Source organism: Myxocyprinus asiaticus, chromosome 6 (genome assembly GCF_019703515.2).
Source record: "Myxocyprinus asiaticus isolate MX2 ecotype Aquarium Trade chromosome 6, UBuf_Myxa_2, whole genome shotgun sequence".
In the NCBI taxonomy this organism is placed as follows: Eukaryota; Metazoa; Chordata; class Actinopteri; order Cypriniformes; family Catostomidae; genus Myxocyprinus; species Myxocyprinus asiaticus.
Window position 1 is genome coordinate 48918821 of NC_059349.1, and position 13769 is coordinate 48932589.

General features: G+C 36.2%; 1 protein-coding gene across 2 annotated transcripts; it reads left to right on the forward strand.

Moving 5' to 3' along the window:
* Positions 1–1216: 1216 nt before the first annotated feature.
* On the forward strand, positions 1217–12590 carry LOC127443172 (alpha/beta hydrolase domain-containing protein 17A-like). Of its 2 annotated transcripts, none has more exons than XM_051701751.1 (5): positions 1217–1392; positions 2778–3197; positions 3386–3580; positions 5798–5977; positions 8163–12590. In XM_051701751.1, exons 2-5 carry the CDS (start codon positions 2809–2811, stop codon positions 8380–8382), a joined length of 984 nt encoding a protein of 327 aa, XP_051557711.1. In that variant the 5' UTR covers positions 1217–1392; positions 2778–2808; the 3' UTR covers positions 8383–12590. The 2 variants fall into 2 exon arrangements, with proteins under 2 accessions (XP_051557711.1, XP_051557712.1); XM_051701752.1 differs by having other exon boundaries at positions 2788–3197.
* The last annotated feature ends 1179 nt before the right edge of the window (positions 12591–13769 follow it).

Sequence of the window (13769 nt, forward strand, 5' to 3'; positions counted from 1 at the left end):
CTTGCCATAGATGTGACTGTGCTGTCGGGCACTTCTCACGCACCTTACAGTCTAGCTGATCCCACAAATGCTCAATGGGGTTAAGATCCATAACACTCTTTTCCAATTATCCGTTGTCCAATGTCTGTTTCTTTGCCCACTCTAACCTTTTCATTTTCCGTTTCAAAAGTGGCTTTTTCTTTGCAATTCTTCCCATAAGACCTGCACCCCTGAGTCTTCTCTTTACTGTTGTACATGAAACTGGTGTTGAGCGGGTAGAATTCAATGAAGCTGTCAGCTGAGGACATGTGAGGCGTCTATTTCTCAAACTAGAGACTCTGATGTACTTATCCTCTTGTTTAGTTGTAAATCTGGTCTTCCACATCTCTTTCTGTGCTTGTTAGAGCCAGTTGTCCTTTGACTTTGAAGACTGTAGTGTACATCTTTGTATGAAATCTTCAGTTTTTTTTTTTTTTTGGCAATTTCAAGCATTGTATAGCCTTCATTCCTCAAAACAATGATTGACTGATGAGTTTCTAGAAAAAGCTGTTTCTTTTTTTGCCATTTTTGACCTAATATTGACCTTAAGACATGCCAGTCTATTGCATACTGTGGTAACTCAAAAACAAAGACAATGTTAAGCTTCATTTAATGAACCAAATAGCTGTCAGCTGTGTTTGATATAATGGCAAGCGATAGTACCAAATTAGCAATTTAACATGATTACTCAAGGATAAGGTGTTGGAGTGATGGCTGCTGGAAATGGGGCCTGTCTAGATTTGATCAAAAATGAATTTTTTCAAACAGTGATGGTGCTGTTTTTTACATCAGTAATGTCCTGACTATACTTTGTGATCAGCTGAATGCCACTTTGGTGAATTAAAGTACAAATTTTCTTCTGAAACAGCAAAACCTGTACATTATTCCAAACTTTTGGCTGCCAGTGTATATATGGCTTTTTATACACCAATAAAGCTTCTTGAATGTTCAGTACTAAATCTAGTTCAGTGTATTAGGTATTATTCTAGTTTCTTTAATAGCTAATATTTGATTTGTTTTTTATTTTATTTTAGTTAATTAATTAATTATTAATAATAATAATAATAATAATAATAATACAGTTTCAATGATTTATTATTATTATTATTTATTCGTTTTTATTTTAGATCTGAACTTTATTTTGTATTGTAAACGGGGCTTTTATTATAAAATGCGGCATTTCCGGCTCTGCCTTCGTTTCTGGCCGACAGATGAAAACATTAGTGTTGCTGCTAAAGCCGGTCTGATTTCTGCTACATTCAGCAAGATGTTTTTCATTCTGCTGCATTTTTACAACCAATATATATCAAACTGTTAGCGTTTACTTGGTCTATAAGTAGCCAGAGTCTATTTTCTAGCCCAATTCCTTTTGTGGTAAGTGATATTTTGGGTTTATTCGGAGAGAAATCGAGCTAGTGCTAACGGTCCATAAACTGACACATCTTAGCTGGATTATTTAAATGTGTTATTTACTTTTCATGTAAATAGTTTTCACGAAAAAATACTACAAACCAAAGTAACGCGCTTTTAAAAACATTTAGGTACATGTTGTGTACAATAGATACCAATGTGTATCGTCTTAAGTGGTGTGTTGTACTGTAAATATGGTGCATTCTCTTTAATATTTTTGTATTTATTGTAATGTCTGTTGAACCGTACAGTGTTGATTATATATGGCTGCTGTTGCTCTGTAAATTCCCACCCTTATTAAAAATACTGTGTCTGTTCCATTGTACAGTGATGGTATCTGTTGATGTTAATAATAATAATAATATGGTACTTTAATACATAGTAGTATTTACATGCTACTCCAAAATATTTCAAAGAACACCATAGTACTATGATATATATATATATATACACACACACACACACACACACACACACACATACACACACACTGGCAGCCAAAAGTTTGGAATAATGTACAGATTTTGCTCTTATGGAAATAATTGGTTCTTTTATTCACCAAAGTAGCAGTCAACTGATCACAATGTATATTCAGGACATTAATAATGTGAAACATTACTATTACAATTTGAAATTTTTCTTTAAACTACTTCAAAGAGTTCTCATTAAAAAAATCCACCACGTGCAGCAATGACAGCTTTGCAGATCCTTGGCATTCTAGCTGTTAGTTTGTCCAGATACTCGGGTGACATTTCACCCCACACTTCCTGTAGCACTTGCCATAGATGTGGCTGTCTTGTCGGGCACTTCTCACACACCTTACAGTCTAGCTGATCCCACAAAAGCTCAATGGGGTTAAGATCCATAACACTCTTTTCCAATTATCTGTTGTTCAATGTCTGTGTTTCTTTGCCCACTCTAACCTTTTCTTTTTGTTTTTCAGTTTCAAATGTGTGAATTAAAGTACCAATTTCCTTCTGAAAAGGCAAAATCTGTTAATTATTCCAAACTTTTGGCTTGTGTATATTAGCTGCTGTCTGAAAAGATAAATTTATTCTGAATGAAGGAGCGATTCATTTTTAAATAGGCAGATTGAATCTGGTTTGATAATGTCTCCTCACATCAGCCTTGCTGTAGCGATGAACCTGAATACAGCTTTAATATCTGTGGCCCATTAAAGGTTTCTCTGAAAGTTAATCACACTGTCCTGCAATGACCAAATCAACGTTTCCTTTAATGTAAATGTCAGCTCTCCTTAACATTAAATGACATTCTCACTTGGCTGGATTTCTTTGTTGGCTTTGGCTTATGTGAATGATTTTGAATTATGATTATTAAAACCCATGCAGTCTCTTCCAGGTTAACTTTCAGCAGAAGAAAATGAACGGATTGTCAATCAGCGAATTATGTGGCCTGTTCTGTTGCCCGCCCTGTCCGAGCCGGATTGCAGCGAAGCTGGCTTTCCTGCCCCCGGAACCCACCTATGCTCTTCTGCCGGATCTGGAGTCCACCTCACCTGTGACCTCTAACCTGGGAGCTTCAGGTTTGCGCTCTCGTTTGGGTGGGGGTGGCAGAAGAGGGAGTGGAGGAGGAGGAGGAGGAGGTTTAAGTGACCGGAGTGGAGAGAGCCGGTGGAAGCTGCACCTCTCTGAGCGAGCGGAGTTCCAGTACTCTCAGAGGGAGCTGGACGGAACCGAGGTCTTCCTCACTCACTCCAGCCGTGGCAACAAAGTAGGATGCATGTACATCCGCTGTGCACCGTCTGCAAGGTGAGGAAAGAGCAAATTTAGACATTAAGAATTAAGTATATGACATTCTTAAATGAATAGATTGCCCAAAAATGCTCTTCCTTTCAATCAAGAAATATCATTATTTTACACTGTCCTGTTGTACAGAGCAACTCACCATCAGTTTCAAAAGCATTCTGTCTAATTTACCCCCGTGTTTTGGGCTGCAGGTACACTGTGCTCTTTTCTCACGGTAATGCTGTGGATCTGGGTCAGATGAGCAGCTTTTACATTGGTCTGGGCACTCGCATCAACTGCAACATCTTCTCCTATGATTACTCTGGTTACGGGGTCAGTACAGGAAAGCCCTCCGAGAAGAATCTGTACGCAGACATTGATGCTGCATGGCACGCTTTGCGCTCAAGGTACATCTGAATTCAGAGACCTGAAATAGAGTCCAGAAATTTGCAGCATTTATTTGTCACTGGCAGCCTATTCAAGCCAGTCTCTCCTGATGAAATGCCAACTATCAAATCTTATGATATTCATCTTGATGTTGTGTTCCTTATATTTTCAGTTTGGTGGCTTAACACCAAGAAAGTTACAACTATGGCAGCAACTTTTGCCTTCCTATGCAATTTAAACCAGGGTCTGAAAACGTTCCAAGGAAAGAAAACAAAAACCGAAAATGTACCAAATGTTTTGCAAAACGTAACTGAAAACGGGAACAAAGTCACTCTCAATTGTTCCAGAGTGAAAACTTTATTTTCAAATGGTGGTAACCGGTTAATAGGCTTGGGATCAATCGAGATCCCGGGATTATTCAGATAGATAGGGCTACCAGTTGCACAATAGACGACATGCCGTATTCTAAATTTTGAAAAAACAAATGTCTATGGTACATACACAGCGCAGGCTCGCCATCTCCGGAGGCTGCTAAACAATGTGCAGCGCCACGGAGCGCAACTCGCATTGTTTTCCATTTAAATTTGACCCAAATCATTATCAAAGGACAAAGATTATTTACTCTAGTCATCAGTGGATGATATATTGTGTGTACATATCTTTCATATAGCCTACACAATGTATTTTCAATAACAAGTATGTCTTTTTGGGGTTTGACAGCTTAAAAGAAACCAATTCAAGATACATATAGAGAAATTGCATAATTTCTAATTGTTCAGTTTCCGTAGGTAAACCAGTTTCATACGTTAACCTGCAAACGAATCATCACTTTCATTCTTGAAGTACAAAAGCCTTCGTAACTTTCGTGCTAATGTGTCCTGTGCAAGGAGCTCTAAATTACCCGTTCTGTGTTGTGATACCTGTGCCTTGCGACCTGCTTAAGTAAATGTTATATCACCCCCTTGTGGTCTCCCAACGTTATTACGCCAGACAGTAAAACGAAGCTCAACTGAGTGAATTGGAAAGCACGCAAATTAGGCTTCTAATTTAAATGTCGGCTAATGTTAATATATCGATGCCTTAATAATATATCTATAAAATAACGTCCAGATCAATAATCAATATATCGGTATTTTATGATATGCCTACCGGTTAATATAATTTTTTTTTTTTTCATGAAACCAAATTCTAAATGGGTTATTACAGTACATTTTTGGAATTACACCACTTTCTATTGCCCAAAATATTTGGCTTCTCTCTTTTACATAAGCATGTGCTTTGATTCTAAAAGAAACTGCTGAGCACCACACATTTCTTTGCCTTAATGCATGTTGTGGATGTAGCCTTCTGTGAAATGCTGTAGACCTTTTAGACAACTATATATAATTACTACATATACATGCATGGTTAATCCAGATACAATGAAAAATATGGAGGTAAAAAGTGTTATCAGATGTTTCCATGTCTTCACTGAATTATTGTTAGGTATGATACATTGATGCCACCAGGTTCTGATGAGAAGCAGATCTGTAATTAAAACAAATAATTAATATAAAATAATTATTAAATGTTTAAAATAAAATGATTTGACCCGCATAAGATGACGTTTAGTCCAAACACGCGCAAGCAGTGTGTGCATGCATTCGGGAGAAAGAGATTTTGTCTATTAATTGATTTTAATTGGCCAGATGTATTTTTGAAGTATTTTAAATATTTTTGGGGATGTATTTAATATTAAGAATATGTTTATTGAAAAGACTTTATTTTATATTAATTGTGAAGGAGGCAGTAGAACACTGGAACCAGAATGAAAAAAATACAGTTTCTGCTCAGAACGAACCAAAATGAAAAACATAGTTCCTGATTTAAACCATGTTTTAGGCCTGTGTTCCTAAAAAGGCCAGCTGGCTTTTCATGAACATTTTATTCACAAGCCAAAGCCATATTTTTTGTCTCATTTGGTGTTTGGCATGTGTTAATTTGGTACCCTGCCTCAAAGGATGTGACCTCTGTGATACTGTATTGAGATTCTGATTTCCTCACAATGAGGAATTAAATGAAGACATTGGCAGATTTTTTTAAAGGCCTGTTTTGTGCTTTTTACTTTTTTTGTTTTGTTTTTTAAGCTATGACACAAAGCAAAAGCATGTCCAAGTAAATGGGGGGAGATGCTTTTTCGTTATTTGTTTTGTTGTTAGTACTTCTTTTTAATGACTTAAATTTCCATGTTGTCTCAGGTATGGCATCAGCCCAGAGAATATAATCCTTTATGGGCAGAGCATTGGCACCGTGCCCACTGTGGATCTGGCATCACGTTATGAGTGTGCTGCCGTGGTACTTCACTCACCCCTCACTTCAGGGATGAGAGTGGCATTCCCTGACACCAAGAAGACTTACTGCTTTGATGCCTTCCCAAAGTCAGTGAATGCTTATGTCACTTAAGTTCTTTTCAGTTATTTGTGTTTTGCATTTATATTAAATGTATATTAATTGTTTTTTTTGTTTTTTTTTTATATCTAATTTTTTAACTAGAGCTGTTGAAATAATGTATTAAAGGGATAGTTCACCCAAAAATTAAAATCCTCATCATTTACTCACCCTCATGCAGTCTTAGATATGTAAGACTGACTTTCTTCTGCTGAACACAAAGAAAGATTTTTATAAGGATATCTCAGTTCTGTAGGTCCATACAAGGCAAGTGAATGGTGACCAAAACTTTGAAGCTCCAAAAGGCACATAAAGTGAGCATAAAGTGTCTTCTGAAGCAATATAATCTGTTTTAAGTGAGAACAGACCAAAATATAACTCCTTTTTCACAATAAATCTTGATATCTTCAGTCACCTTGGAGATCATAACTACGAGTTCGATTACACTTCCTACCGCCGGCTAGTGGTCTGCACGTGAGTCAAGCACTAGGAAGTGTAATCTAACTTGAATTCATGATCGTAACTAGAAACTGCAATGGCAAGATGTACAGTAGAGAATTTTCATTTTTTGGGTGAACTATTCCTTTAACATTTATTCAATTTGACATTCTTACTTTTTGATTCTGTTCTGTGCAATCTCTAAAAACTGATCTTGGCCCAGATGAGCCACATCTTAACACAATATTGCATAGTGTTGAAAAAGTTATTTTGTAATTAAATCATTGCAGGTTTGAGTTCTGTGTTCTCAATTCCTGTGTTATAATGCAGTTTGAGAAATAAAGAATCTGTTGTAGTATATTTTGTGCGAGTGAGAAGTAAACGCATAAATCTGTTATGAGTGTCACCCACACAAATTGGCAAACTTAATAGCAGCGTCCGAAACTGCGTACTGTCACCATATGTACTGTATAAAGGCCTGTTCACACCAAACCTGTGATGATTTTGCGAGATGAACCTCTGACGGAAGGTCTATTCACACGGAGTCCGAAAAACATGCAATGAAAAACTATTTCACTCCTGTACATTAGATGGCACTGTTGCTGTTCTAAACATGTTTACCAGTCTCCTCCCTGAACCTTCAGCTGTTAGAGATTAATATATTGAACACTGCTAAAGCATTTATTTACCTAATTCGGCTTAACTGTTTCATTATGTTCCATGGTGTTGATGCATTTTGAGGAGAATATAATCTGTGTTTTTTAATGCGAGATGAGTAAAGAGCACATAATTATATGTCGTATTTATATTTGCACATGTATTTATCTACGAATATCTTCCAAACGGACTCCAGAACCTAACTTCTCTTTTTATAATGCCTGGATAATATAACACAAGTTACAGTGATATAAATACATGTGAAATAAGGTACATTTAAGAATAACAGTTTAGTATAAAATAGGATGAATATATATAAAAAATAATATAATAGAAAACTATGCTCACTGCCTTTTATTTAAATTATTGCAATACTTTGTTATATTATCCTTGCAATAGAAATAGCAGTTTGGTTCTGCAATTCATTTATCTAAAACATTGCATGTAACAAATCTTATGGGATTTTACTATGAGCTTAGTGCAAACGAATTGCTGAACCTCGCTGCTATTTTTAATGCCATGAGAATATAACCGACACAGTGATATACATATTAAATAATGCTCATTATGACAAAACACCATAAGCAGACTTTCAAAATAGAATGTGTTTGTGTTTGCAGTACCAAGGGTTCATGCAACTATTTATTTTTAAGTATATAATTTTCTGGTGTGTATCAGGTGCACGTCCAATGCTGGTGTTTGCCAGTTCATAAGCGCCACCAACACACTGGAGTGAGCAGCTGCAGTGACTGAAAAAAATCTCTTATCTCATTGGTCAGACAGTTTTCATCGCAAAAAATCAGAACACTCTCCATAAAAAAAAAAACCTTCGGCTTGTCAGAGGATGATTTTGTCGGACTCGGTATGAATAGCGGCATCGGAATCCATTGTTACCGTACAAAAGCTCATTCGGAACGAACATTCGTTTTGGTTTAATGACATTCTTTAGGCATTTGTCATAGCACCAAAATGTTAATTTTGCAAGCTACCATAGTGCTGTGATTAATTCTATACTTTTTAATTCTATACATGATCCTATATTTTTCTTACAGTTTTTCCTTTCCTGTTTTGCTCTCTTAGCATCGAGAAAGTGTCTAAGATCACATCTCCAGTGCTGATAATTCACGGGACGGAGGATGAAGTGATTGACTTCTCTCATGGTCTGGCCCTGTTCGAGCGATGCCCAAAGGCTGTGGAGCCGCTGTGGGTGGAGGGAGCCGGACACAACGACATCGAGCTCTACAGCCAGTACCTGGAGCGCCTGCGCCGCTTCATCAGCCAGGAAGTAGCTGCGCAGTAAACACGCCCCTTCAAAACCTCTCCTGCCAGGTTACCAATTCAGGAGCAATCTCCGTAATATCACAGCTCAGAATGGCAGATCTTACAGGCCTGGTATCAGCATGTGAACACTTGATTGTGCTCACATGAATAAATGGTAGAAGTGTATGGAAAACAAACAAACAGACTTCATTTCTGGAGAGTTTGTTCTTCTATAAGCTGTCGACTCTGTTTTCTATCAGCCAGGAGCTGAGTTTAGTACCAAGAAGACCTTCAACTTCAGACCCAGAAGATCACAATATATGAGTGTCGGTCGTGTAAAAAACCTCAGATCTTTGCTTCTCGCATATGATTGGTTGATTTAGATTGTGGTTTTTGTGATCAGCACAAACGCAAGGTCATCTGAACAGGACTAACTAATAACTCTTTTTGAAGCTAATATCTTGTTGGTGTTTATGTACTTCCTCTTTTGTTGGATCGTGGATGAGCATATAACTAGTCTGTTTTAAAAATAGCGTTACCTCCTTTTCAGACAAGAACTCTCTGCTGGACAGATTCTGTGTGCTTGCGTGCGTGTTTGTAACCCTAACCTTTTTTTAGACTGTTAGCTGTTTGTGTTTTTCATTGCAACCTTCTTTTGTGTCTGTTTTCATTCAGACTGAACACGTTTTTTCATTAAAAAAGGTAGAAGCGGTGCAACAAATGGAACCTCTGTGTCTTGCGACACGTTTTTTAAAACACTGCACTCCTACGCGATATGCTGAAAAAATAACAAGACGTGGTGCAGCAGTCAAAGAAGCCCATCTTATGTTTAAATAGAAAAACTATGTAATCTATATATATATAAAAATAAAAAAAAAATGTGCAGATAGACGCAAAAACACGCCCTTTATTTGTCCATTATCTTGATCTTTATTGGAGTTCAAAATAAGAATGAATTATTTGAAGATCACTAATCAATTGTAAGAAAATTTGTGACATTTGTGACCATGTTAACTCCCATAGATGCAGATTAAAGCGTGGACTCGAGCCACAGCAAGTCATACAGACTGGGTTCTTTTGACTTGTGTCCGTAAACAACCACCTTGAAACTGCATAGAAACCAATTAATTAACCAATAATGTCCTGGCAAGCTCTCCAAACATTCTGGCATCGTTGCAGTGAGTTTTTCACAGGCAAGCACCACTCACATTTACATTAAAAAATTAAAAAATTAATTTTTAACTAAATGACCTTATTCACAGTAGCACCATCTTTGATTTTTGACCTGAATGAAAATGAGGCAGTGAGGGATCGACATAGTTTTTTTTCAATGGCATCCACTGTATAAAGCTGTATAAAGCTCTTGGATCACATCACATCTCATTTTGTTGGAAAGATGTTTTTTTTATTTTCAATCCAAAACACTTTAAACAACAGTAAAACCCACTGAAGATACTGTAAAGTCTGTCCCTCACAGCCTTGTTGATAAAAATTAAAGATGGCGCTACTGTGAATAAGGTTCATTGTTCACTAAAATCTGACTTTTGGACCCCACTGTGCCTAAATGCCTAAAGAGAGGCCAAATTCTTCATTTTTCCTTGACATCCGTCAATCTGTTTACGTGTCTGCCAAACACTGTTTTTATTTACATACAGGGAACAGAATTTGTATATATTTGGCTTTATAATCCTTTTTTCCACTGTGTCCCTACAAATGGAGCTTTGTCAGAGATCTCTAGATGTAATTTTGCCCACTGTGACGCATGACAAAAATAGTAATTGTTTATTATTTCCCTCGATATTTTAATCCCAATTATTAATTTTGATGAATAGAATTCACATTAAAATACTTTTGTGTAGGGCAACTGCAAATTCCTTATTTTGGCTACACAACCAAAACAAACTGAGAACCGTGTTTATGTGAGACATCATTTGAACCGGTTGTTGTTACTGATAGGACTATATACTAATTTAAATGCTTCTGATCAACATTTGCATTCATGCACACAACATACATGCCTGTTATTGGTTATAATGCCCGAGCACTGCAAAAAACACGTGGTTGAACATTTTGACCAGATGAAACAAACCTAAATGTAATTGGCACTTCTCACAATTGGGTAATTGCAAGCAGCCGTGATTGTAATCTTAATATTTTTTTCTGATTAATTATGCACACATTCCTCACCTTTGCTCTTTTATGTCATTCGTTTCTGTCTCTCCATATAAAATGCGCATTGATGTAATGGTGCATAAATGACCATAACACTTAAGTCAACCCCAGCCTGACTTGTGATTGACAGTTTTCTGAGCCGTTCCAGAATGGGGTCATGACTTCCATCCACCGCTGACCTTTTGTGTGTTTGTGTGCGAGAGAAAGAACTGTGACAGATTTTTGTAATATTACCGCATGTTAGGTCATCAAGACACGTTGTCAGTGCCTCTGTTTTCTTTTGCTGTTTTTTGCTATTTCTATTTCCATAAAAGTTTGTATATTGAGCTATTTATAGCTGTAATTTCTCTTGTAAACAGCCTTGCTTTAATAGATATGCTCTTGTGTGTTCTATGGGTATTTAACATGAACTTTCAGATCTATTTTTATAAGGTTGACAAAATCTTTGCTATAAGAACAACAAATCTTTCACTGTTTAAGAGCCAGTTTTAAAGGGATAGTTGTCTTTTTAGACTATACATTTATGTTCTTTACATTTTGCTTGAAGGTCCCCCCCATACACACACACACACAAATCTGTCTGATTTGCTTTCTTCTGTGTAACACAAAAGAGACTTTGAATGTTGGTTGCACTTTTCCATGCAGTAAAAGTAAATGGGGACTGAACGATGTCAAGCTCCAAAAAATCACCATTGAAACACCAGAAAATAACTACCATTCAGATATATCATATGAAGACGTGTTGCACTTGGTTTGGCTTCAATGATGCCATTGATTCTCTCAGTGCCATTGTGATTCAATGTGCAAAAGACATTTGAGAGCTATAGCTACAATATTCAATGAATAAAGATTTTTGGCCAGTTCCTCACACAAAGCTCTTTGATGGCATTATAAGACTTGGAATACAGTACCCAGTCATATGGAATACATTTAAGGTGTTTTTATAGTCAGTTTTTGAAGCTTAACATGGAACAGAGCAGCTCAGAAATTCTTCAAAACGTCTTTTTCTGTTTCATGGAAGAAAGTAAGTCATATGGTTTTGGAATGGGTGAGGGTGCATAAATGTTGACAGAATTTTCATTTTTGGGGGAATTATTCCTTTTATGGGACATTACAGTCTCTTTAACACCTTATTCTGATGTCTTTGTTTCTTAAACTTTGAAACCTTTTAAGTGACTGACTCATAGCAAAATGCAGTGTGTACTCAGTAAAAGTGCATTCTGTCATGTTTCACAAAGAATTTTTCAAAGGCAAAAGCATTGCTGATAACACACCACATTTTTTTGTTTTTACAAAACTGCTGCAAGTTAAATAAAATGGAAGGAAACATAGACCTCAAGAAAAGAACATTATTCATTTTGACACTAGTGTCATAATAAGCATAGCAAACTTTTTGTTAAAAACAGGTGGTGTGCCCCAGCAGTATGCATGTACTGGTAATACAGTAGGTAAGATATTCATTGGAATGAAAATGGATTAATAATAGCGTGTTTCAGTGTATATTATGACTTTTTTTTTTTTTAATTAAATAGTGCACATTAGGCTAATATGAAAAAAGGATGTTACTTTAATTGTTTTATTTACTTTTTAGAGCTCTAATGTAAATGGTTAGAATGTTCACTTCTGAACTTGGATCTACAGTATATCTCTGAGCAATAACGTCAAACCTTTGACTGTGAGAGCTGTACAGCATCGATTTACTGTTAGACTCCCAAAAAACACATAATGATCATCAGGAGGGTTTGCACTTCATTAAGTGACATAGCACAAGTTTATCTGATATAACTGACTGCAGATCAGCTGCTCAAGGTAAAAGTTAAATTACTGTATGCACAGTCACAATTTTGTATAGTGATTTTAAGCTCAATTGCTCTTTTTCCATTAACACTAGATCACACTGCATTGTATCGAGATCTACAAAAAACATTACTGTATATTTCAACTTACATGTCTGTATAAAGAGGTTATGGTGTTTCCCCCTTATGATGTAAGATGCTTTGTGCGTGTTGGGTAAAGATTTTTTTTAGCTGAAAGATGTGATGTACTGTGATTGAGTAATAAAGAAAAGCTTTAAAGTCACAATGGCACTTTTAACTGTATTTTCACAGATTGACAGGAGACCGGTGCTTCAACAATATGAGTTTTTCAATGGCAGATGCTGATATCGAAATTACAAAAGCAGGGTGTAATGTTCATTTATTTTTCTATGGTGTGGTATTGACAATGTTTCCTTCACTTTTTTTGCTATTTGGAAAAATATATATAGCATATTGCATTATTGGAATTAAAATGGCAGTCTTCAACCCTATAACGCCATGTGTATCAAATATGATACACAACATTTGAAGGCTCCTGTTTCACTCTGTGTTCAAGCTGATGAGCCAAACAACCTATGGTATGTACGGTTCACATGTTTATGGCACCATGTAGTGGTTATTTATGAAAAAAGTGGTTTAAATGTTTATATCGATCTATTTTAAATGGAGGCGGACTTGCGCAAAAAGTGACTTATGTTGGGATAATTAGCAGCTTGTTTTAATAAAGTAAAAGTGACAGTAATGATTATATTGTTACTGATATTTTAAAATTAGTATTTGCTGAATATAAGCAACTTGTGCTTGGTTAAAAATGTGAATATTATTTTATTGTAAAACCCCCTTTTTAAATTCATCTATCAAATATGATACAACAGGCTTTTGAGGTAAGGTTGTGCTCAAAAGTTTGCATACCCTGGCAGAAATTGTGAAATTTTGGCATTGATTTTGAAAATATGACTGATCATGCAAAAAAACTGTCTTTTATTTAAGGGTAGTGATCTTATGAAGCCATTTATCATCACATAGTTGTTTGGCTCCTTTTTAAATCATAATGATAATAGAAATCACCCAAAAGGCCCTGATCAAAAGTTTACATACCCTTGAATGTTTGGCCTTGTTACAGACACACAAGGTGACACACACAGGTTTAAATGGCAATTAAAGCTTAATTTCCCACAACTGTGGCTTTTTAAATTGCAATTAGTGTCTGTGTATAAATAGTCAATGAGTTTGTTAGCTCTCACGTGGATGCACTGAGCAGGCTAGATACTGAGCCATGGGGAGCAGAAAAGAACTGTCAAAAGACCTGTGTAACAAGGTAATGAAACTTTATAAAGATGGAAAAGGATATAAAAAGATACCCAAAGCCTTGAAAATGCCAGTCAGTACTGTTCAATCACTTATAAGAAGTGGAAAATTCGGGGATCTCTTGATACCA